Here is a 25,054-nt window from a genome sequence, read left to right on the forward strand (position 1 = left end):
CCAAGCATGGGTCTCCTGGCCTGCTTCCATTTGCTTATGCTTCTGACTCCACTTCCTCCACATTTTCTAAAACAATCCACCTCATGGTTCCTCTCTCAAGTTAGCTCTTTACTGGACTACTTTTCCAAGGTACTCTTGTGGCCCATCCCCAAGCCTCTCTTCTTGTGGCTTGGGTTTAAGTGATAATGCCAATGGCAAGGCCTTTTCTTGGGCATCTTTGTTAAAAGAATGAAAGTTCTAGCCCTGAAACGACTCCTCTGGTAGTGGATGGGGTTCCTTCGGGCTCACATCATCCCCAGAACACCCTTGGGTTGTGTCCTAAATCCCACCACAGAGGGACTTTTCATGTTTTGAGGGGGCCCAGGTCTCTCTTGTCCAGTCCAAGGCTCCTGGGTCTACTGGTGGCCCCCAGAAGGTTCTGTCTTGGTCACGTCATTACATGGCTCAGGAGTCAGTGCCCCCTGCCCCATTTTTGTCCACCCGTCTCACTCCTGGCCTTGTGTTTTCAGCACTGAACCTGGAATTTCTACCAGAAGAGTTTCATTTCACCATCTGGCCTCGTCTTCTCTGGCTGCTACGCTGAGCTAACCCATCCAGGCAAGGTCCTGCTGCGTGGGTAGCGCTATTGGGTCAGCCTGTTTGGATGTCTTTGTGCCCTTGGCCTCTGGACCTGACTTGTCAAATGTCTGGTTGCCATCAGAGTCCTTGATTCTATATGTCCAAGGAAGTTCATAGCCAGCCGGGTAATACCCAAGTCCCAGCCACACACACACACACACACACACACACCCTATTCTGTGCATGATTGTCCTTTTTTTCCCACACTGCTTTTACTTCCTGTGTGGTAGGGGGCAATAACAACTCTCTCATAGAAGGCTGTTTTAGCTCAGTTGGTAAAGAATCTGCCTGTAATGCAGGGGACCCAGATTCGATCCCTGGGTCGGGAAGATCCCCTGGGGAAGGGAATGGCAACCCACTCCAGTATTCTTGCCTGGAGAATCCCATGGACAGAGGAGCCTGGTGGGCTACAGTCTGTGGGGTTGCAAGAGTGAGACAGGACAGCAACTGACTACCACTACTACTATTAGAAGCTTGCTGTGAAGGTGGAAAGAGGCCAGGGGAGGGACAGAGGAGATGCTGTCAACATACTCGGGACTTTCAACCTCTCTGGTACCCCATTTCTCCCTGGAGCTGGGTGAACATATGGAAGCCCCCCAGGGGTCTGTCCTCTTCCCAGCCTCCTCTCTGCAGTGGGACCTGCCTCTCCCTGGGGCTGCCAGGGGCAGGGGCCAGGGGGTAGAGGGAAAGTACAGATGAAGGGCCATGCTCTGACTGCCAGTTGGGCAGGAAGCAAGGCTGTGAGACAACCCCCGACTGAAACAGCCCTCCTGCACCTGCTCACCCACTCAGAATTGCTTCTCTGCCTATGTCAGCCTTGTTCCAGGATAGAAGACATCCTGGCCAAATGTCCCTGGCAGACCCCCTCAACCCCTTTATGCCGCTCTGTTCCTGGACAGAAGACCAGTGAAGACCTGTCCCCACTCCATTCCCAGACCACACTTCTCAGTTTCAGTGTCTCTGATGCACGGCTGGTGAATTGTACTCTTTTTATTCATGGCCTGCTAAGTTCCTGTGCTGCACAGTGTGGCCCTGGCTCTACTCAACTTGGGGGTTGAGGACTTTGCCCACAAAGAGGTCTCTTTGAGTCTTCTCATCCTCCACAAACAGCAAGAAGGGTCTGTTGACCTTCACGACCACTGGGACCTCCTTTATGTTCATTGGGACTTTCACGACCACTGGGACCTCCTTTGTGTTCACTGGGACTTTCACGACCGCCGGGACCTCCTTTGCCTTCATTGGGACTTTCACGACCGCCGGGACCTCCTTTGCCTTCATTGGGCCTTTCACGACCGCCGGGACCTCCTTTGCCTTCATTGGGACTTTCACGACCACCGGGACCTCCTTTGCCTTCATTGGGACTTTCACGACCACCGGGACCTCCTTTGCCTTCATTGGGACTTTCAACAGATTATCTGTGTGAATGGCTGTGTCCACGGTTAAGGCGTGCTCGCTCAGCTCTATCTCAGCTTGATGTAGGGCCTGGAAGACACAGATTCTGAGTTAGCCCCAGACCAAGCTGGCTGGAGTGGGGGTGGCAGTGGGGGTGGGGTGTGCCCAGCAATTTCCTATGGCAAGATCGAGAGGCAGCCTCCCCTGACAGCTGATGCCAGTTGAAAGAAGGCTGGTTTCCACTCCTGGAAAGCCACCAGCAGTTGGAAGAAGGCTAGCTTCCACTCCTGGAAACTGCCCTTGGCTCCCAGCAACCGAATTCGCCCTTGAACGTCAGATGTCCCCAAAAGGGGTCAATTACGAGGGTTGGGGATTGTTGGGTTCAGACATCCTCAGGGTTGGGCGGATGACTCAAGGAGTCTGCGCATTTAAAAGGGAGGAAAGGGGAAGAAAACAGAGAGGAAGTCTGGGTGATCTGAAGGCTTAGAAAAAATCCTGCAAAGTAACTGAGAGATAGTCCTTTCCAACACTTCTATAAAAGGATGTGATGAAAACCACCAGGGAGCTAGGTTTTCTTGTCTTCATCCAACCAAGGACAATTTGCCCTCTGAGAAAAAGCGCTTGTGCCAGAACTCACATGACCCCCGATCTGCAGGAGGCCCTGCTGGGGAACGTGGCCGTGACATTGTTTGTACTGGATTGTGAAGAGCTCAACATCTCCCAAACCCAGCACTCAGGGCACATCTGCTGGGTGGATTTTGTTAGTGGCTCAGGTGGTAAAGAAGCTGCCTGCAGTGCAGGAGACCCGGGTTTGACACCTGGGTTGGGAGGATCCCCTGGAGAAGGGCATGGCAACCCACTCCAGTATTCTTGCCCGGGAAAGCCCATGGATAGAGGAGCCTGGCAGGCTACAGTCTACAGGGCTGTAAAAGAGTCAGACATGACTGAGCCACTAGCACTTACTTACTTAGACCCACTGGGCCATGGGAAGCACAGCATGCCCGTGGGGTCCCAACCTTGGGAACTCCATCCAATGTCTCTGAGCAGCAGGTCCCTCATCTCCCAATTAAAGAACAGGGTTCTTTGCGTTCATTGGGAGACTGAGCGAGAGAAACCGTGAGAAAGTGTTTTGTGGTTTGTCAAGCGCTGTACCAGGATGAGAGACTGTGATTGCTGTTTACATTCTGGGCAAAGTGTTACAGGGCAGCCACAAGGCAGCCAGCTAGTTAGTGACCTTGGCGGAGTCATTGGAGGGCAACCCCTGTGTCCACCAGGGTGGGTAAAGTTATCTCATGAGTAGATGCTTCCTGGCATCCGAATGTCTAACTGGCATCTCCAGTTTAGCAGAGCTAGTCTCTGCCTGCCCGAGACCCACCCCTTCTTCATCTTTCCTGCCTCAGACTTTGGCTCCATTGTTTCCCACTCTTCTAGCTCACAAACTGACTCCCCTTCCCGCTCCCCAGCTCTGTCTAAAAAGCCCACAGCACCTTCTCATCACCGTTAACTCTCCCTTGAATGCCCCGTCTAACCACCAATATCTCTCACCTAGGTTACCCACCAAACTTCCTACTGGGTCCCCTCTTCCTCCAGGGACACTGCCTGTTTTCCACATGGCAAAAAGTGATCTTTCATAAAACACTCATGTCAGCCTTGGTGGTCTCCCATGTCGATCAAATAAAACCCCAGTCCTATCCAGGGCCTGGGAGACCCAAGTGACCCGGCTCTGCCTGCCTTCTGCCCTCACCTCCTACCAGACTGTGTCTCACTCATCACTCTAGCTGCCTGGGCTTTCTTGTGGTTCTTAAAAAATGTCGGGTTCACATCCCCTCCAGATACACTGGTTGGTCTCTTTGCCCAGAAGACGAGTCCCGAGGCATATACCCCCTTGCTTTCCCTTGGCCTTTATCCAGGACTTGGCATAAAGGCCACCCCAGCCCTTCTAATGCCTGCCCACTGCACTCCAGCCCACTGTTCCTGGTTTCTCTGCTTTCTTCCCTTCAGACAGTGTACTGCGGGTGGATGTAGAGCATACAGGTCTGTGGGCATGCTCACTGCCCTGTCAGGAGAACATAACAGCTACGAGAGTCAGATGTTGTCTGGCTGGCCCATGACTTTACCCCCGAATGCCTCCAGGGCTTGAAGCAATAACCTTTGAGTGAGCGAATGATGAAAGGACCCCCAAAGCCCAAGGATCTGGGCAGATAAGAGCTATAACTGCTGTATTAAAAAACTGATTTTCAATCAGGGCTGTGGTGGATAATAAAACAGAGACCCTAGAAATTGCCCCACTCACCTCCAAATTAGGCAGGGGAGCCTTCGATGTGATGGCCTGTGAGATTGCTGTGGTAGTCAGTATATGTTTGGGGTGAATCTTGGGAAGCAGATGCTTAAAGTTTATCTTGAAGGAGATCTTCAACTTGGGCAAAATTAAGCGCACCAGTCTGTTGAGAATGAAAATGACAAGGAAGCTGAGCTATGTCTCCGTCCTGGCATCCACAGGCTGCACCTTGCTTACGCTGAAAGATCTTTTTCTAGTGGAAATGTAATGGAAGTGTTTGCTTCAGGGCTTGCTTGGTGGGGGGCAGGTTAAAGATGCTAGGGTCTGAGCTGCAAGGTTGAATTTCCAAGCAAACCACTAACTCAGAATACACTTTACTATTCAAATGATTCCCTTCACAGGCTTTCTATACCAGAGAAGATGAAGGTCAGACCAAGGGCATCCAGCCCTGAGTCCCTCTAACCCTCCATCTGGAAGCAGCAGCTTAAACTGAATGGTGACCCTAAGCATGCTGAGGGGGTTGGGGGACATGGGGTCCTCTTGCTGCAGGTAGAGCATAGGGAGTTTTCACAGGAGAGGAAGTTCCATCTTGGATGATAATCTTTGAAACAGAAAGGAGGACTCCTCCTTCTACAGATCAGCAACTCTGTAACTAAGGGAGAGTATTAGAAAGTGATTGCAAAAAGTCAGATATGACTTAGCAACTGAACAAAACATTAGAATGTGTAGTGCCAGCCCTCTCACCCAACATTTTTGGTTGCTCACAGACCAATCCGTCTTAGCCTGTGTCAATGCAGTGTTGAGCTTCTGATTGGATAGCGACCCACTCAGCTGGGTTCCTCCACTGCTGAATCCCCTCTGCCCCAACTAGGAATACTGTGGGATGTACAACTGTGGCAGAAAATGACAGATCCAGTCTGCGGTGGCTCTCAACTGTAGGAGTAAATGCTATTTACAGATTTCTTCCCAATCTGCACATTTGTTGCCCAAAGACTATTCCCCGACTCCAGCCATTAAGATCAGTGGGCCATTGAAGATCACAGTTTCGCTATGTAATTTATCCACATTGATTGGAGCCCGATGGACATGGTACTCAAGCTGGATCAATTCAATTCTCTCTTCCAGGAATATGTAATTGGAACTGAAAGATGCTCAGTGAGGTGTGGGTTGGAGCATCTGATTGAACGGAAGAGAGTCATGTCTGACCACAGCAGTCTTAGCTTGACATTTACTTCCTTAAGATCATTTCCTACTTAAGATCCCTGATGAACACTCCACCACTGAATTATGTTATATACCCTACTCATTCTCTCATAGCTTTTCTACAAGTTGAAGCTACGTATTTGTTAGTTGACTTTCTACCTTCCCTACCAAACTGAAAATTTCATGAGAGCAGAGATGTGTTTGGCTAATCATTGTATTCCCAGCACCAGGCAGTTTCTGGCATAGAATAGATACTCAGAAAATATTCTGGGGGTGAGTGGATTGTGTGCTAATGTGTGTGGGAAAGCTGGTTTGCTGAGCTGGAGAGGTAGAAATAAGGACTTGTGACAAGACAGATGGAGTTCCAGGTGACTTTGCTGTCCCTTGTTCCAATCCCTCATGAGACCTGGCTGTGTTTATTCCCTGAAATTGCATTTCATGTATTTTGTAAGTTTCGTGAAATTCCCATGTATCTTTCCAACCATTCCTCTCTGTATCTAACTTGATCTTTTATGAAGTGGGTTTCTGATATTGTACATGTCACCAAAAGAACCATAATTAACAGTTTAAGGGGCTTCCGACTTGGTAATGGGATTCAGGCCATTATTCTTCCTGTTTGGTTTGTTTCGTTTTCTACAAATATCCTAGGAAATAACTAGACGCCAAACTCGCCCACCCTTGCCGCCCAAATAAGGCTTTTGCATAGAGGAAGTGAGGGCTGAGCAAAAATCTAATTCAAATCTAAAGTATTCCTTCAGAATAGCATACCTGAAGTCACTGATTTTCTGAAGTTTAGCTCGCTTAGCAGTCATCTTTTTAAGATCAGTGTCAAATTGTCCGGCATCTGGAAGCATGAGAGTTAGGGACACATTTCCTTTGCAAGGCATCTTAATCATCGTAGCATGTAGCTCCTCTGACCGGCTGTAAAGCATCCGTTCTGTCTTTCTCATCATGTCCACCTGCACTTTGGTTTGGTCATTCACAAAGAAGTCCTCCTTCTGGGTGAGTTTGGGCTGAAAAGCTCTTTTCAAGATGCCTGGGAAAATCAGGAAGGAAAAGTCAAAGAGTGATCTCGTGGAAAAGTCATCACCACCTTCATGTTTGGGGTCCCCAGAGGTGATCTGCTTGAGAAGGAAGCAGTCCGTTTAAGGTGACACCTTGACTCTAGTGAGCAGAATAGTTAAAAATTCTAGACTGATGCAAAGGAAATAAAGGCAAACACATGATTTTCAAAAATAATCACCCTACAATTTCTTTAACTCTGTATTTCTCAAAAGATGTTTACCAAAATAACTGCCTTTGGAACTATAACACCAAGAAAGGATTTTGTCATCAAATAATTCAGGAAACATTGATCACAGCATCCCTTCTTTGAAAATTTCTACTGCATTTGAGTGTTTTAAGAGTTCAAAGAATGGTAAAGAAATCTATTTAAAATTTATTAAGCTTGCTGTTAAGTAGAAGCTAACACAACATTGTAAAGCAATTATACTCCAAAAAATTAATTATTTAAAATAAAGTATATTAATTTTATTCAAGGAGGTAAGCTTTTTATCAGAAAGGCACACACACCTCAGTACACATGCACATCCCTGCGTGAAATTCTATTTTAAATAATGCAATTCCCGGTGGGTTTTAAGAAACATTCAAAGTACACACCAGTTAAAAAAGGCATCCATCACCCAGAGTGATGGCCATCTGGTCTGGTCTGGAAAATCTCTACAAGTGTTAGTCTTGCTTCTGATTCTAGAGGCAGACTCACGGTCCTCTCTGTTCTGTTGCTGCTACTTGCTTTTTCTAGAGAGTGATATGGATAAAGCTTTTGGAAAACTGTTGGAAGCTGGAGGGCTACAGTCCATGAGGTCGCAAAGAGCTGGACATGACTAAACCACCACTGCCAAGGGGGAATCATGCTGGAGAGTTCTCTGGAATATCCAGAGAAGCGATCCCTCCAAGATCATTCATGTTAGGACTTCCCTGGCAGTCCAGTGGTTAAGACTCCCTGCTCCCAATGCAGGGGGCACAAGTTCAATCCCTGGTTGGGGAAATAAGATCCCTTAGGCCACACAGTGCAGTAAAAAAAAAAAAAAAAAGATCATTTGTGGAGCACTTTTTATGTCCCAGGTACGTAGTTTGGAACTGTGGGCCTAAATATGAATAACAGGTGGTCCCAGTGGCTTCAGCAAGCATCCTACGCTGGGAAGCACTGTTTTGTGAGCAGTTCCCTCACTTATCATGCACAGGACAAACATTATTCATGTCCTGGTAGGAACCCTGTTTAATCAGTAATAGAATATCCATGAATTGACTCATTTAAACCTAAAATTTCTTGAACTCAAAAAATGTTCCAGGTACCATACTACATACTGAGGTTACAGCAATGAATAAAACAGAGACCTGATTTATGTTTTAAAAAAACTGTTCTGGCCTTGTAATGGAGAAAAGGTTGGAGGCAGGCATGAATGGCAACAGCGTAATCAACTTTGGAAAGTCATCTAGGCAAGAGTTAGTGCTGGCCTGGGCTAGAAACCTCTGGGATAGGCTTCTCAGATGGCGAGAAGTCAACACATTCCAGGTCGACTCTGCAGGCAGAACCCATATGACTTGTGTTCTTGGATCTGGAGGTTTTGTCTGGAGCAGCTGGGTAGATTGCACTGTGATTCTCTGAGATGAGGAGACACAGGGTGTTGGGGGTGGTGCCAGGTTGGGGAATTGTGTTTGGGGGTCTTGAAACATCCCCCCAAAGGTATTAGAATCTGGACCTCAGGGGAGGTGGTCCGGGCCTAATCTAGAGACTAGGGAATAGAGTACAGATGGTGTTTGAAGTTGTGAACCCAGGTGAGGTGAGAGACATTTCTAGAAGTCAGGAGAAGAGAAAACAGCAAAGGAGACAAGAAAGGGATGGGCTCTGGGCTAAGAGGAAGGTGGGAGTCCTTGGGCAGAGAAGACAGAAAGGGAGCCACCTTGAGGATGACGAGGGCACAGCTATTTCTTCACTGTAATGGAAGGGGAGAGTGAGAGGAGAGGCGTGTGTGCCTCAGACAGCACGTGGAGGACATCTTGCCTGACCTGCTTTCTTGTCCCCATTCGGGCAATAGGAGAGGTCACAGCTGAGAGTCAATAGAAGAAGGAGACAGGAGATACTGAGTGGAGGAAGAAGACGTAAATAGACACCAGCGAGGGGTGACTGAGGCCACCTGAAGAAACATTGGTGATGTCAAGATCTGTGACCAGGAATTCACACTGATATTTTAGACACCTGGTGTGTGACCCTGAATTCAACACTGGACGCAGCTGCAGAAAGCATCTCATCTCGCACTAATCCGAGACCATACACGACAAGTGAATTAGCCGATGTTCATGGCTCTGCAAAAAAAGATTTCTTTGTTTTCCCCTTTTTTATCAGCGAGAGTGATCACATTTTATTCCAAAATATCTTAAGCACCACAAACAAGATGACTGAGAGGATTAAGAGAAGAGACGCTGAAAAATGCTAGACAATGCAGTGATATCAAAGTCAATTAAAAAGCTGGATCTACTGGTTGCTGAGAAAATGGGATATACCGACAAAAATTATGGCTTTTTCTTTTTTTTCCCCTGACTTAAACCTGTTAGGAAACGCAAGGGCAAAGATTACCCAAAACAGGAATTCATGCACTTAATAAGCCTCACCTTTGAAGAAAATGTGGTTAACAAGACACAGGATGGTCTCAGGGTTCAGGTCGGTGATTAAGTCTGTGATTTTCGTATGTGTTTTTTCAGCCACATGGTGGCTGATGGTCTTCTTGGCTTTTTCTATATCTGTAAAGTCAATCATCTGGATGTCCATTCCCTGCAGCTTGCTTATCTGCTGTAGAAGCATCTGGTTGACCATCATTTTTCTGTTGATAAAGAGAATGTGCTGGTGCTTCAGTACCTTCTGCTTCACTAGCTCACGCCCCACGTGGACCAGAGGCTGTAAGTACTTGTGCACATCCAACAGTTTGGGCTCAAGTTTCAGGTCCTCAGGGTGGTGGGTTCTCATTGTAGACTTGATCCCCAGGGAGAGGGTGGCCAGGGTGGTGGTCATGGCCATGGGGGAGAAGATGATATTCTTTCTGGGATCCTCAATTATCAAAGCCTTGAACAATTCTTGGGCAAAATCCTTAGGGTGAGCTTCCATCTTCTGGGAGAGAGCTGAAATTTTCTTTAATAAGACTAGGTTCATGTGCTTTTGAGAGTGTTGTTGCTTTTCACAGAAGATGCTATTAAACAGGCCACAGAGGATGAAGACCAGAGACAGGGCCAGATTCATTCTCCCGTGGGACATTTCTGCGGCAATCCAGAGCTGTTACTGGAAGGAAGAGGCATACGGGTGAATATTCTATGGAACGTGTTCTCAATGCTGTAGGGGCTGAAAAAGGCTCATTTTATCTATATGCAGCTCACCTGGGTGGGGTTGCTATTAGTCCTGGATTGGAGAATGTTAGCTAAGTCCAACGGAGAAGGTAATGGCACCCCACTCCAGTACTCTTGACTGGAAAATCCCATGGGTGGAGAAACCTGGTGGGCTTCAGTCCATGGGGTCGCTAAGAGTCGGACACGACTGAGCGACTTCACTTTCACTTTTCACTTTCATGCGTTAGAGAAGACAATGGCAACCCACTCCAGTGTTCTTGCTGGAGAATCCCAGGGACGGGGGAGCCTGGTGGGCTGTTGTCTATGGGGTCGCACAGAGTTGGATATGACTGAAGTGACTTAGCAGCAGCAGCTAAGTCCAATGAGGAAGGTCTAATGAGGATTTTGGAACCTGACTTAGGACAAATTAAAGTGATTTGGTTAAGAGGGATTTAGTTCTGCCCCTAGCTGACCCTGCAAGTGGATCTTCTCCATCCACACTTTTTTTCTTTTTTTAAATACAGGGTTCATGACTCAATCCTGAAAAGTGTGGAAAGGAAAGAAACAAGAGGAGAGAGAGAGAAAAGATTGCAGATTCAAACACCCATAGAGGTCTGGCCAGAAATACTCACACAGAAAGGCAGCTAGTTCAGTGAAATAGGCACTCTGGGGACTGTGGAAAATGGGCCAGTGTGCCCAGGTTGAAGGGGCTGGCATTACTTAGCTCCAGCTGTGACTAGGATCAGTTCTGGGGCAGTGGTGTCGGGTGTCTTTTTGTTGTTGTTGGTTTGTTTCTGAAGCATCAAAAAATCTGGATTTTAACATGAAAATTCAACCTTTCCCAAAGCAACTTGCTAGCAGCCCAAAGTCCAGATGCAGGCCTGCCACATCTGACCTTACAGATGCTGGTGTGATTTCTAAAGTGAATCCCGGGTGGTGCTCAGACGACTTGAACAGCAGCTGAACCGAGGGCCTGGCACAGGTCATCTCAGGAGATCCCGGTCGCCTCACTTAAGCCCTCTCCCTGCCGTCAGCTACTGCTCATCACCCACTGTCAGGGCAAAAACCCCTCTCTGTCCCCGTATGCAGGCTTCCCAGGTGGCGCTAGTGGTAAAGAATCTGCCTGTCATTGCAGGCAACGTAAGAGACACGGGTTTGATCCCTGGGTCAGGAAGATCCACTGGAGTATAAAATGGCACCCTACTTCAGTATTCTTGCCTGGAAAACTCCACAGGTAGAGGAGCCTGGAGGGCTACAGTCTATGGGGCCACAGGGAGCTGGACACAACTGACTGAGCAATCATAAATGAAGGAATGAATGTCCCTATATATGACCCCACAATTGAGACCAGAAGTCAGGCCTTGCGCCTGAAGGGAGCACAGATGGCAGGATTTCTGGCTGCACTGATGGGAAGGAAACAGATGAGAACCATGGCCTGATTTTGTGCTCAATTTTACCTCCTTCGGGCAGGGCCTGTCCTCACTTCCTTAGTTCTCTATGGCACCCAGCTCAGCTCCAGGTACAGGATCCACTTCTCTGCATTATCCCTGCCACCCCTGGTGTCCCTTAAATAGCATCTACTATGGACTGAAAGTTTATGCCCCTCGAAATTCCAATGTCAAATAGCTCTGAATGGAACAGTATTTGGAAGGAAGGCCTTTGGCAAGTAATTTGAGTCGGATGAGGTCACGAGTATCCCTTGTGTGTAGGCATATATTAGTTTCCCGTACAAGAAGAGACACCAGAGTATGGGCTTTCCCCACTCTGTCCCTGCGTGCGCACCACAAAGATGAGGTCCGGTGAGGACACAATGAGAGGACAGCCATCTGCAAGCCAGAACTCGCACCAGAATCCAGCCATGTTGGCACCCTAATCTTGGACTTCCAGCCTCAGAGCTGTGAGAGAATACATTTCTATTGCTTAAGCCACGTGGGTTATGGTATTTTGTTATGCAGCCCAAGTTGCCATGACAGCATCACCCGCCTGTCAATCTTCCCCCCACCAACATTTCCGGACACCCTGCAGCCAGAGTGGGCTCCTCAGAGTGTCAACCACTTCTGTTTCGTGGTTCCCCATGAGTTTCAAGGGGATGGAGTCCAAATGCTTCAGGTGGCAGATAAGTCCTGCCATACCCTGGTTCCTGCCAACCCGACTCAGCAATCCAGTCCTAAGCAGTTTACATCAGTCCCGCATTGTCTCCTCCAATTAGCCCCTACCTCTCACTGCCAACCATTGTTCTCCCAGCCTTCCTCCCTTCATCACCTCCTCCATCTACCTCATCTGAGCGGGAGTAGGGTTGGTGAGAACGGAGGACATTGTGGTTGAGGGAGCCAGTGAGTGGAAGAGAGCTATGGGGTGGGGAGAACAGTGGATGCAGGAGATTCTAGAAAATATACACATCCTTGTTATCCTGGATCCTTCATCATCTTGCCCAAGGCAGAGGCTACTTGAACCATAGCAAAAGAGCAATAAAACACTTACCCATGTAGAACCTCACTGTCCCCAAGAGAAGAAAGCTGACTTACCCTTCACGGGAGCCTGCTGTTATCTACTGATGTTGCTCTTTGCCTCTGTCAGTGACTTATTTATACTGCCATTGGGGTAGTGAAATGGATAAACCTGGATTAATGCTAACTTGGCCAAATAACTGTGTTCAAATACTGTGCAGACAAAACAAGAACTGAATCATTTCAGTTCCAGTGAAGCAGTGAACAAATCAATGGATTGTGGTACTGTTGGAATGACCATTCATTCAATTACTCATGCATTATTTCAACAAACACTTACTTAGCTTCTAGTAAGATTCATGCTCTGGGCTAGGTATAGGCGGGGTAGGGAGGGGCATGATGCTTAAGGCCTGATTTTCACCCTTGAGGAGAACCCCCGGCTTCAAGGATATCTTCGTGTTGAGGAAGAAACAAACATGAAAAAGGACCGTGGGCCACCTTTTGGCTGGTTCATGAAGAGCACACACTGCCACTTAGGAGCTGCAGACGGAAAGAGAAGGGTGCAGTTAAGAATCAGGACAACTCAGATAGGTGGAGTAACTGTTCCTGGGAGTCTTAAAAAACAGGCAGGAGTCAGCATATAGTCAAGGAAGCCTGAAGAGGGAATTCTGGATGCTGGGATTGGCTGGGGTTCCCTGGAAGAGTGGTGGTCAAGGCTTTACCTGCAAGGTTTTCCCAAGTCGAGGCAAAATTCAGTTCTGACATGGTGGGGTACAGTGACTGCCAGATGTTCTCTTCAATAGCAACTAAAGAAGTGGGCAAAATTGACCAAAAAACAACCATTTCAGTGCTATAGAAATTCACCACAGGCCCACAACAAAGATGAAGGGTGATGAAAATAAGGGTTCATTAATGAAAGTACTGAACTCTGTGTAAGGACAGAGGGAGTCTCTGACATGCTTGTCCGGGGTTCTGCTGGTGGGTGGTCTATCCAGAGTCCAACTGCTGCTCCCGGAGCAGACTCACCTGACTTGGAACATTGTCCGTTAAAGTGATAATATTGGTGACAAGCAAAGCATGTGTGAGCATGGGTTGGGGGGGCAGTGGTTCTGTTAACCTGCAGCTGTATTTGGATCAATCAATGGATTAATCAGTGGATTAACATGGGATTAAACAAGAGTTCCAAGAGGTGTGACAGCTGTAGGGGGCTTGATGAGCTCTATGCATGTCCCAGGTTGAAAGGTGCTTCTGCACATGGGCACCAGAGACTGGAGTAGACCCACGCTACCCACACCTCCCTGGCCCTTGGGGAAGCAAGAGAGAAAGATGGAAAGTAAAATATGGTGGTACGTGAGGTTTCAATGGGCTCATCGGCCTGTACACAGATCCATCATCAGAAAGTAGAACTTTTATTGGCTTGAGGTGTTTGAAAGCAATTTCTTTCAAAATATGGCTGAACAATAAGCAACACAGCTCTGTGATGACCTAGAGGGGTGGGATGGGGTGTGGGAGGGAGGTTCGAGAGGGAGGGGATATATGTATACATATAGCCAATTCACTTTGTTATACAGCAAAAACATATATAACGTTGTAAGGCAACTATTGTCATTCAGTCGCTAAGTCATATTCGACTCTTTGCAAACCCATGGATTGCAGCACACCAGACTTCCTTGTCCTTCACCATCTCCCAGAGTTTGTCAAACTCATATCCATTGAGTTGATGATGTCATCCAACCGACCATCTCATTCCCTGTTGCCCTCTTCTCCTCCCTCCTTCAATCTTTCGCAGCATCAGGGTTGATTTCCTTTAGGATTGATGGGTTGGATCTCCTTGCTGTCCAAGAGACTCTCGGGAGTCTCCTCCAGCACCACACTTCAAAAGCATCAATTCTTCAGTGTTCAGCCTTCTTTATGGTCCAACTCTTCCATCTATACATGACTACTGGAAGAACCATAGTTTTGACTATACAGACCTTTGTCGTTAATGTCTCCGCTTTTAATATGCTGTCTAGGTTGGTCATAGCTTTTCTTCCAAGGAGCAAGTGTCTTTTAATCTCATAGCTGCAGTCATTGTCCCCAGTGATATTGGAGCCTAAGAAAATAAAACCTGCCACTGTTTCCATTTTTTCCCTGTCTGCCATGCACTGTGGGACCGGATGCCGTTATCTTACTTTTTTGAATGTTGAGTTTTAAGTCAGCTTTTCCACTTTCCTCTTTCACCTTCATTTAAGAGGTTCTTTAGTCCCTCCTTGCTTTCTTCCATTAGAGTGTTATTATCTGCATATCTGAGATTGTTGATCCCAGAAATTTTGATTCCAGCTTGTAATTGATCCAGCCTGGCATTTTGCATGATGTACTCTGCATATAAGTTAAATAGGCAGGGTGACAATACACAGCTTTGATGTAATCCTTTCTCAATTTTGAACCAGTCTGTTGTTCCATGTCCAGTTCTAAATGTTATTTCTTGACCTGCATACAAGTTTCTCAGGAGGCAGGTAAGGTGGTCTGGTATTCCCTTCTCTTTCAGAATTTTCCACCGTTTGTTGTGATCCACACAATCAGACGCTTTAATGTAGTCAATGAAGCTTAAGAAGATACTTTCTTGGAATTCCCTTGGTTTCTCTGAGAGCCAAAAATGTTGGCAACTTGATCTCTGGTTCCTCTGCCTTTTCTAAATCCAGTTTGTACATCTGGAAGTTCTCAGTTCATGTACTGTTGAAGCATAGCTTGAAGGATTTTGAGCATTGCCTTGCTAGCATGTGAAATGAACCCATGCCACGATGACAGAGTAGAAGGACTCATCTTCTCCTGTGAGAGCACCAAATTTGCAATTAGCTGCTTAACAACCCTCTACAGGAGGATGTTGGAACCCACCAAAAAATGATATCTGACATCCAAGGACTAAGAAGTAACAATGAGATGGTAGGAGGGGCTCAGTCATGTTAAAATCAAACCCTATATTTGCCAGAGACTCTTGGAGGGCACAAACAAAACCTGTGCACACCAGGACCCAGGGGAGAGCAGCAGTGACCCCTACAAGAAACTGAATCAGACCTGCCTGTGAGTGTTTGGAGGTCTCCTGTGGAGGCATAAGTCAGCAGTGGCCTGCCGTGGAGACAGAGGCACTGGCAGCAGCAGTTCTGGGAGGCATGGCATGTTGGCATAAGTCTTCTTGGAGGAGATTGCTATTATCCCTACTATAGAGCCACTGGGCAGGTGACCCATAAACTGAAGAACAATTATACTAAAGAAGGGGTCAGCTTATACCAAAGTAGATGTGCAACATGCTACTGTGGAAGGGCAAAGAAATAGCTCCAGAAAGAATGAAGAGGTGGGCCAAATCGGAAATTACACCCAGTTGTGGATGTGTCTGGTGGTGAAAGTAAAGTCTGATGATGTAAAGAACAATATTGCATAGGAACCTGGAATGTTCATAGATCCATGAATCAAGGTTAGATGTGATCAATCAGGAGATGGCAAGAGTGAACATTGGCATTTTAGGAATCAATGACCTAAAATGGATGGGAATGGGTGAATTTAATTCAGATGACCATTTTATCTACTACTGTGGGCAAGAATCCCTTAGAAGAAATGGAATAACCCTCATAGTCAACAAAAGAGTCTGAAATGCAGTACTTGAGTGCAATCTCAAAAATGACAGAATGATCTCGGTTCATTTCCAAGGCAAACCATTCAATATCACAGTAATCAAATTAATTATGCCAAAGAGCTGCCACTAAGAGTGGTAGTTAGTGCAACCACTACTGCCAACGAAGCAGAAGTGGAATGGTTCTATGAAGACCTCCAAGACCTGGTAGAACTAACACCAAAAGATGTCCTTTTCATCATAGGGGACTGGAATGCAAAAGTGGGAAGTCAAGAGATACCTGGAGTAACAAGTTTAGCTTTGTGATACAAAATAAAGCAGAGCAAAGGCTAACACAGTTTTTCTGAGAGAACATACTGGTCAGAGCAAACACCCTCCTCCAACAACGCAAGAGCCAACTCTAAACATGGACGTCACTAAATGGTCAATACTGAAATCAGATTGATGATATTCTTTGCAGCCAAAGATGGAGAAATTATACAGTCAGCAAAAACAAGACTGGAAGCTGACTGTGGATCAGATCATGAGCTCCTTTTTTCAAAATTCAGAGCTAAATTGAAGTAAGTGGGGGAAACCACTGAAGAGAAGTAGGCCATTGAAGTGAAGTGAAGTGAAGTGAACTGAAAGTTGCTAGGTCGTGTCTGACTCTTTGCGACCTCATGGACTATACAGTCCATAGAAGTCTCCAGGCCAGAATACTGGAGTGGGTAGCCTTTCCCTTCTCCAGGGAAGGGAACCCAACCCAAGGATAGAACCCAGGTCTCCCTCATTGCAGACAGATTCTTTACCAGCTGAGCCACAAGGGAAGCCCAAGAATACTGGAGTGGCTAGCTTATCTCTTCTCCAGTGGATCTTCCCGACCCAGGAAGTAAACTGGGGTCTCCTGCATTGCAGTTGGATTCTTTACCAACTGAGCTATCAGAGAAGCCCCATAAGGCCATTGAGGTATGACCTAAATCAAATCCTTTATGATTATACAGTACAAGTGACAAATAGATTCAAGAGATTAGATCTGATAGAGTGCCTGAACAACTATGGATGGAGGTTCATAACATCATACAAGAGGCAGTGACCAAAACCATCCCAAAGAAAAAAGCAATTATATTCCAATAGAAAAACATAATAAATGGGGATAAAAAGCATTACAGACACAAGGTGACCTCTAAGAAGAAGGTTTAAAAATAAAGAAAGATTGAGAAGAAACACCACTGGTCAGTAATTGCAAGGGAACCACACTTCACAGGTCAGTCCAGGCAAATTTCTAAATAAATCAAGTTTCTAAACAAACAAAAACAAAAACCCTCAAAAGGGGAAGAGTCAGAATCCAGAGTTACTACTATATGTTATCTAAAATATCCAGTATTCAACAACAAAAAATGTGTGATAAATGCAAAGAAATAAGAAAGTGTGACCCATATTCAGGAAAAAAAATAAATCAATAGGAATGGTTTCTGAGTGTCCAAAGATGTTAGATTTAGCTGCCAAAAACTGCACAGCAGCTATAACAAATACTTCTAAAGAAATAAAGGAAACCATGTTTAAAGAATGAAAGAAAAATGAAGACAGCAATACAATATGTAGGGAAACTCAATAAAAAGATAGAAATTATTTTTAATAGAAATTCTGGATTTGAAAATAGGCATAATAACTGAAATAAAAATTCATTAAAGAACTCAACAGTAGATTTGAGATGGTGGGAGAAAGAATCTGTGAACTTGAAGCTAGAGCAATAGAAATGATCCAATATGAACAGAGAAAGGAAAATTTAAAAACTGAAAAATAAATGAACAGACCTCTCATTGACCAGTGATACAAGATCAAGCATACTAAGATAAGTGTAATGGGAGTCCCAGAAGAAGGAGAGAGAAAAGAGTAGAAAAAATATTTGAAGAAATACTGATGGAAATCTCCTCCAAGTTGGTGGAAAAACATTAATCTACAAACCCAAGAAGTCCAAAGAGATCCACTGTAATTAAATTGGTGAAAGGCAAAGGGAAAATCATGAAAGCAGCAAGAGGAAAAATAACTTATCACATGCAAAGGAATAATAAAACAATTAATGGCTGACTTCTAGTTAGGAAGAATGGAGGGGGAAATGCAGTTGAATGACATAAAGTGCTGAAGGAAAGAAAAACCTGTCAACAAAGAATTCTGTCCAGCGAAGAAAATGAAAGTGAAATAACATTTATAGATAAATAAATATTCAGAGAATAATTGCTAGAGAAACTTTTTTTACAATAAATACTAGAGCAAGTCCTTCAGATTGGAAAGAAATGATACCAGATGGTGGCTTCAATCTACAGAAAGAAATAAACAATGGTAAAAAAAAAAAAAGTTGTTCTTGTAGCTCAGTTGGTAAAGAATCTGCCTGCAATGCAGGAGACCTGGGTTCGATTCCTGAGTCAGCAAGATCCCCTAGAGAAAGAAATTGCAACCCACTCCAGTATTCTTGCCTGGAGAATCCCAAGAACAGAGGAGCCTGGTAGGTTCCCAGTCCATGGGATCGCCAAGAGTCAGACACGACTTAGTGACTAAACCACCACCACCACCAAAAATAGTAAATATGTAGGTAAACATAAAAAACTCTAAGTGTATATTCTCATTATTCTTTTCTCTAAATTGCATAAGATTGTATAAAACAATGAATAGAACAATGTGTTGTTGTGTTTCCGACAGAGGATGAGATGGCTGGACGGCATCACTGACTCGATTGACGTGAGTCTGAGTGAACTCCGGGAGTTGGTGATGGACAGGGAGGCCTGGCGTGCTGCGATTCATGGGGTCGCAAAGAGTCGGACACGACTGAGCGACTGAACTGAACTGAACTGATACATACAATAAGATCCCCTTGAGGAGGGCATGGCAACTCACTCCAGTACTCTTGCCTGGAGAATCCCATGGACAGAGGAGCCTGGTGGGCTACAGTCCATAGGTTTGCAAAGAGTCGTACACAGCTCGAGAAACTTTGCATGCATGCAGATACATACAATATACAAATAGACAATAATAGCATAACCTGGAGGAGGAAACAGCAGCTCACTCCAGGATTTTTGCCTGGAGAATCTTATGGACAGAGGAACCTGGTGGGCTACAGTCCATGGGGGCGAAAAGAGTTGGACATGATTGAGCACGTGATGGAATAGCACAAAAGAGGGGAGGAAATGAAACTATATTGGGCTCAAGGTTGTATATTTTACTGAAATTAAGTTAATACTACTTTGAAGCAGATTATGATAAATTAAGATTATATTGCAATCCCTAGAGCCAACAAAAAGAAAAAAAATTCAAAGAGAAATTAAAGTGATTCACTAAAAATTTTTACTTATCCCCAAAGAAGGCAATAAACAAGGAAGAGAAAAGCAAAATGGGTATGAAGTTGGCAAAATGTGAGATATAATTCAAATATATCAATAAATACAAATGCATTAAACTTTGCATTTAATTGAAACAGACTGTCAGGCTGAATAAAAACCCAAGACCCACCTATATGCTATCTATAATGGATACAGCTTAGATTCAAAGACACAAATAGGCTAAAATGATGGGAAATCCTGTTAAGGGTAGTATATCATCTTCTCAACAAAATAGATCTAACAATAAATTGAGAAGAGAAATTATAAGAACTATGTTGTCTGAGTGGGCTTCTCAGGTGGCTCAGTGCTAAAGAATCCTCCTATCAGGCAGAAGACACTGGTTCAGTGTCCGGGCCGGGAAGATCCCTTGGAGAAGGAAATGGCAACCCACTCCAGTATTGTTGCTTTGGAAATTCCATGGACAGAGGAGCCTGGTGGGCTATGGTTTATGGAGTTACAGAAGAGTCAGACACAACTTAATGATCAAACAACAACAACTTGTTGTCTCACTGACACATTTATAACAGAAAGAAATCTAAAAAAAACCCATAAATATTTGGAAAATAAACAAAGCGCTTCTACATAATTCATAGTTCAAAGAAGATATCATGGGGAAAGTAAAAATATTTTAAACTAAATGAAACAAAAATATCAGCATATCATAATTTATGGGATGCTGCTAAAGCAGCTGAGAGAGGGAAATTTATAACTTTAAATACCTATATCAGAAAAGAAAGTGACAAGATAATTAAATGGGGAGGTGCTCAGTTGCTAAGTCATGTCTGACTCTTTGTGACCCCATGGACTATGGAATTTTCCAGACCAGAATACTAGAGTGAGTAACCTTTCTCTTCTCCAGGGCATTTTCCCAACCAGGGATTGAACCCAGGTCTCCTGCATTGCAGGCAGATTCTTTACCAGCTGAGCCACAAGGGAAGCCCAAGAATACTGGAGTGGGTAGTCGATCCCTTCTCCAGGGGATCTTCCCAACCCAGGAATTGAACCGGGGTCTTCTGCATTGCAGATGGATTCTTTACTAACTGAGTAATGAGGGAAACCCATTCATATGCAAAGGTAAAACAAACAAACAAAGAAAACCCCTATATCCTTACTTCTCAGTTCAGTTCAGTTCAGTTCAGTCGCTCAGTCGTGTCCGACCCTTTGCGACGCCATGAATCGCAGCACGCCAGGCCTCCCGGTTCATCACCAACTCCCGGAGTTTACCCAAACTCATGTCCACCGAGTCGGTGATGCCATCCAGCCATCTCATCCTCTGTCATCCCCTTCTCCTCCTGCCCCCAATCCCTCCCAGCATCAGGGTCTTTTCCAATGAGTCAACTCTTCGCATGAGGTGGCCAAAGTATTGGAGTTTCAGCTGGTTGGATCTCCTTGCAGTCCAAGGGACTCTCTAGAGTCTTCTCCAACACCACAGTTCAAAAGCATCAATTCTTTGGCGCTCAGCTTTCTTCACAGTCCAACTCTTGCATCCATCCATGACCACTGGAAAAACCATAGCCTTGACTAGACGGACCTTTGTTAGCAAAGTAATATCTCTGCTTTTTAATATGCTATCTAGGTTGGTCATAACTTTCCTTCCAAGGAGTAAGTGTCTTTTAATTTCATGGCTGCAATCACCATCTGCAGTGATTTTAGAGCCCCCCAAAATAAAGTCTGACACTGTTTCCACTGTTTCCCCATCTACTTCCCATGAAGTGATGGGACCAGTCAGCATATACCAAATTCAACTCAAACGGGCCATCGTTTTATGTTTGTGTTAAAATCATAATGTTTTTGTAAGAAAACAGAGGAAATTATTTTTGTGACCTTGATTTAAGCAAAGTTTTCTTAGATCTAACACCAAAAGCATGAATCAGACAAGAATAAAAAAAATTTGATAAATTTCATTAAAATGTTGGTGTTTTGGACATAATGAAAATGAAACATCCAGGCACAGACTTGGGGGAAATTTTTGCAAAATGTAAATGTACTTGGGGACTTTCATCCTAAATATGTCCATAACTCTTATAACTCAATATACACTACTGAGACTGTGTTTAAAATAGACAGTTAATGAGAACCTACTTTATAGCACAGGGAACTCTACTCAGTGCCCTGCAGTGACCTAAGTGGGAAGGAAATTTTAAAAAATGAGGGGACATATGTAAACGTATAGCTGATTCACTTTGCTGTGCAGTAGAAAGTAACAGAACATTGTAAAGCAACTATACCCCAATAAAAATTCATAACAAATAATAATAAAGAGAAAAGCTATCTAATTTAAAAATGGGCAAAAGACTCTATAGACATTTTACCAAAGAAGACATGTGAATAGCCAGTAAGAACATGAAAATGTGCTCAGCATCATTAGTCATTAAGGAAATGCAAAAGAGGCCAGACTCAAAAAACTACGTACCATATCATTAATGTAATAAGTCCAGGAAAGGTAAGGTTTTAGGAAGAGCGGATTATGGGTGACCTGGAGCTGAGAATGAAACAGCAGGATCTTATGATTCTTGCCTCCCCAACCCCCTCGCCCCAAGTCCTCTGCCTGCCTTTTGTTTGGGGAAAATGTGCGTGGCAGAATGAGTTTAATCAAAGAAATGAGGAAAGCAGAAACAAAGGAAAACAGCCAAAGGAGACCAAATAATAATAATGTAGTCATTAAGCACAGTCAAGGACCTTTAGTTCCTTCTCAAGGACTAAACACAATATTCTGAGCCGTATCCTGTGAGCTGTCTTACAGATACTAAAGCACCAGGTGAAGACGTTAACTACATGATGACCAGGCTGTAGCCATGACATAAGCTGCTACCATTCTGAGAACTGGCCTCAACGAAATAGGAACAAACAGAGCCTGGAACTGATGATTAACTGTACCTAAAACACCCAGGATGACGCTGGTCAGACCACTGATGACCGATGTCAAGATGACTGCCAGAGATGACGGTGCTGTTTCTGCTGTAGCTGCCCCCATCCCCACCCCTCACCCCCCGGGGTATAAAATCTCTTGCCCCATGGTTACCTAAAGGTGGGGAATCAGCCTTTGAACAGACATCTGCCACCGTCCACACTCCATCCCCCGCCTCCCAGTTGCTGGCATCTGAAATAAAGCAAACTTTCCTTTCCACCAACTTGGCCTGTTTATTGACTTTTGAGCAGCCAGCAGCCGGACCCACCGCACACACTCTTTTGGGAACAAGAACACCTACTAGAACGGGCTAAAATGGGCTTGAGGACATTTCTGGTAATTGAAAAAAAGTTCTATATAACTGGATAGAGATGATGCTGCAGAATGTTACGAACGAACAAAAAAAAAATAATTGAATTAGACATGTAGAACGGATGAGTTTTTCATATGCAAATTATGGGCTCAGTAAAGCTATTGTTGTAAAAAGAAAGATGAGCAGTGGCCGTAGGCTACCTAGGAAATATGATGAGCTGGGGTTCCAGGGACCTGAAGGTGAATACCAGAGTCCTGACTGTGGGCGTCTGTGGGGCCCCTGGAGCGAGTTACTCATCTTTCTGAGTCTTAGCTCCCTCCTTTGCAGTAGAGAAATAGTATTCATTTTGCAGCTTGTTCTGAGAGGTTGTCCCTGCAGCAGGAAATGGCAACCCACTCCAGTATTTCTTGCCTGGCGAATCCCATGGGCAGAAGAGCCTGGCAGGCTACAGTTCATGGGACATGACTAACTGAGCATGCTGAGAGCTTGATGATTTAATGTATGTACCTGGTAGGTACCCAATACATGACACTCTCCTGGCTTACATCTGACGTTCTACGGGGTTCAGAGTCCCCTGGGAGCCAGCTGCTTTTTCCCACTGTCTGGAACCCTGTCTCCACTCCTCCTCCTTCTCAGGCTAATTCAGCTCCTTCTTCAGGACTCAGTTCAAATCTCTCCTTGAGAAGGCCTTTCCTGACAGCCACCCTCTCTCCTTCCACCTGGGTGGGGCTAGGCTCTGTGAGCTCCTACAATGCCCCATGCTCACCTCTCACGACTGTGTCTCACTAAATACTTGGGTTCATTTCCTCCCAGTCTGAAATCTTGGAATCATCTGCATGTAATTCGTGATCCTCTCCTTTGTGCTGGCACACAGCAGGTGTACAGATACTCAGTAAATGAACAAATGAGCACATTAGATTCCCTTGAGGGACCCTGTCTTTACAGAGAAGCCCCCACTTCCTCCCAAGGGCCATGCCTCTGCCCGTATGTGGTGGGTCCCTTGGGGGCACTTCTTTTTTTGATTGGGGAGCAGAGGTTGAGCTAGAGAAAGGAAGGGCTGCAGTATCCAGCCCTCCCTCTGTCCAGACCCCTGTGAACATTGAATAGCAACAGTGGCCGCCTCTATGCCGAATGACGCTGAGTATCACACCTGATCTTCTGTGTCTCATTCAACCCTCACAACAGTCTCACCGAGGCAGGTAGCATTCTCACTGTTCCTGTTTTACAGCTATGGACCCAGGCTCAGAGAGGTTCAGTAACCCACCCAGAGTCGCACAGCTAGTGGGGGACAGAGCTGGGATTCACGCCGGTGTCCACCTGACACCCGAGCCACGCTCCTAACTCAGAGTCCCTTGGCCAGTCATCTCCTCTTTATGGTAATAGATCCTGGACTATTATGTGTCGAAAACTCTTGGAGAAAAGGGCTTTTAAAAATTCTTTAACTACTTCCTCTCATCTTCAGTAATGATAATATTTTTTTGAATATTTTTTTTTGATGTGGACTGTTTTTTAAAAGTCTTTACTGAGTTTGTAACAATATTGCTTCTGTTTTATGTTTTGGTTTTTTGGCTTGAGGCATGTCCCGACCAGGGATGGAACCTGCACCTTCTGCAATGGATGGTGAAGTCTTAACCACTGGAGGACCAGGGAAATCCCTGAAATGACATTGTTACAGAGAGCAGCAACATCAGCCTCCTTTCTTAAGTAACTTTTGTTCTTTGGTACAGATACATTTTAATTTTCGGCTTCAATCGATATAAATAAGTTCTATGCTGTGTGCTAAGTCTCTTCAGTCGTGTCCAACTCTGTGCAATCCTATGGACTGTAGCCCATCAGGCTCCTCTCTCCATGGGATTCTCCAGGCAAGAATCCTGGAATGGGTTACCATGCCCTCCTTCAGGGAACGTTCCTGACCCAGGGATGGAAGCCGCATCTCTTACATCTCCTGCATTGCACACAGATTCTTTCCCATTAGTGCCACGTGGTAAGCCCGAATAAGTTCTGTAGCATTTCATTTTAAACTGGGGCTTCTGAACACACTTCCTGTAAATCTGCTGAGCTGGGGAAGGTAGAGGGTGTATTAGTACCAGAAATCAGCCCCACATTGCAGAATGCAAAGGGTCCCCTGGGTTGTGGATGGTCCTGAGCTGGAGTGGGTTGGAGGATGCTGGGCAGACAGTGAGGGATATTGTGGAGGACAACATTCTGCACAAACAGGTGTCTTTTCTTCTCAACTCCCAGCTTGGAAAGGAGCTAGAAAGAAACATCTTTGTTGTTTTAAAATGTTCCTGGTATGGAAACAGTCAGAACAATGACATTAATGGGTAGACTTCACGCAGTGCCAACAGTTGGCAAGGTATTGTCCCGAGGACTGTCTATGTTGACTCATATGACCGCCCAGTGATGCAGGAGCCCTGGGTGTCCGACCGTGACTGGGAGCTGGAACTGGGGATCTTTTGAAATCCTCTTTCCCGACTTTCGTCATCCCTGTGCTGTGTTATTCGTCCAGCACAGGGGTGGGGGTGGGTGGGGACACAGGTGCCACACCCCCAGTCCCA

At 45.3% G+C, this 25,054-nt stretch overlaps 1 protein-coding gene across 2 annotated transcripts; it reads right to left on the reverse strand.

The window, feature by feature from the left end:
- Positions 1–1,590: 1,590 nt before the first annotated feature.
- Positions 1,591–23,516, reverse strand: LOC133234539 (uterine milk protein). Of its 2 annotated transcripts, XM_061395209.1 has the most exons (6): positions 21,689–23,516; positions 12,656–12,855; positions 9,164–9,824; positions 6,260–6,527; positions 4,304–4,451; positions 1,591–2,100 (listed from the first exon to the last, which is right to left on the reverse strand). In XM_061395209.1, the coding sequence occupies exons 3-6, from the start codon at positions 9,798–9,800 to the stop codon at positions 1,657–1,659; spliced, it is 1,497 nt and encodes a 498-aa protein (XP_061251193.1). In that variant the 5' UTR covers positions 9,801–9,824; positions 12,656–12,855; positions 21,689–23,516; the 3' UTR covers positions 1,591–1,656. The 2 variants fall into 2 exon arrangements, with proteins under 2 accessions (XP_061251193.1, XP_061251194.1); XM_061395210.1 differs by lacking the exons at positions 12,656–12,855; positions 21,689–23,516 and adding an exon at positions 12,394–12,468.
- Between the last annotated feature and the right edge of the window lie 1,538 nt (positions 23,517–25,054).

Source organism: Bos javanicus, chromosome 21 (genome assembly GCF_032452875.1).
Source record: "Bos javanicus breed banteng chromosome 21, ARS-OSU_banteng_1.0, whole genome shotgun sequence".
NCBI lineage: Eukaryota > Metazoa > Chordata > Mammalia > Artiodactyla > Bovidae > Bos > Bos javanicus.

Excerpts from the sequence above, each read along its gene's own strand:
- LOC133234539 (XM_061395209.1), bottom strand. The coding sequence starts at position 9,800 with ATGTCCCACGGGAGAATGAATCTGGCCCTGTCTCTGGTCTTCATCCTC. Across the intron at positions 6,528-9,163 it reads TAACCACATTTTCTTCAAAG|GCATCTTGAAAAGAGCTTTT; the intron begins GTGAGGCTTATT and ends TGATTTTCCCAG. Across the intron at positions 2,101-4,303 it reads CTCCCCTGCCTAATTTGGAG|GCCCTACATCAAGCTGAGAT; the intron begins GTGAGTGGGGCA and ends TGTGTCTTCCAG.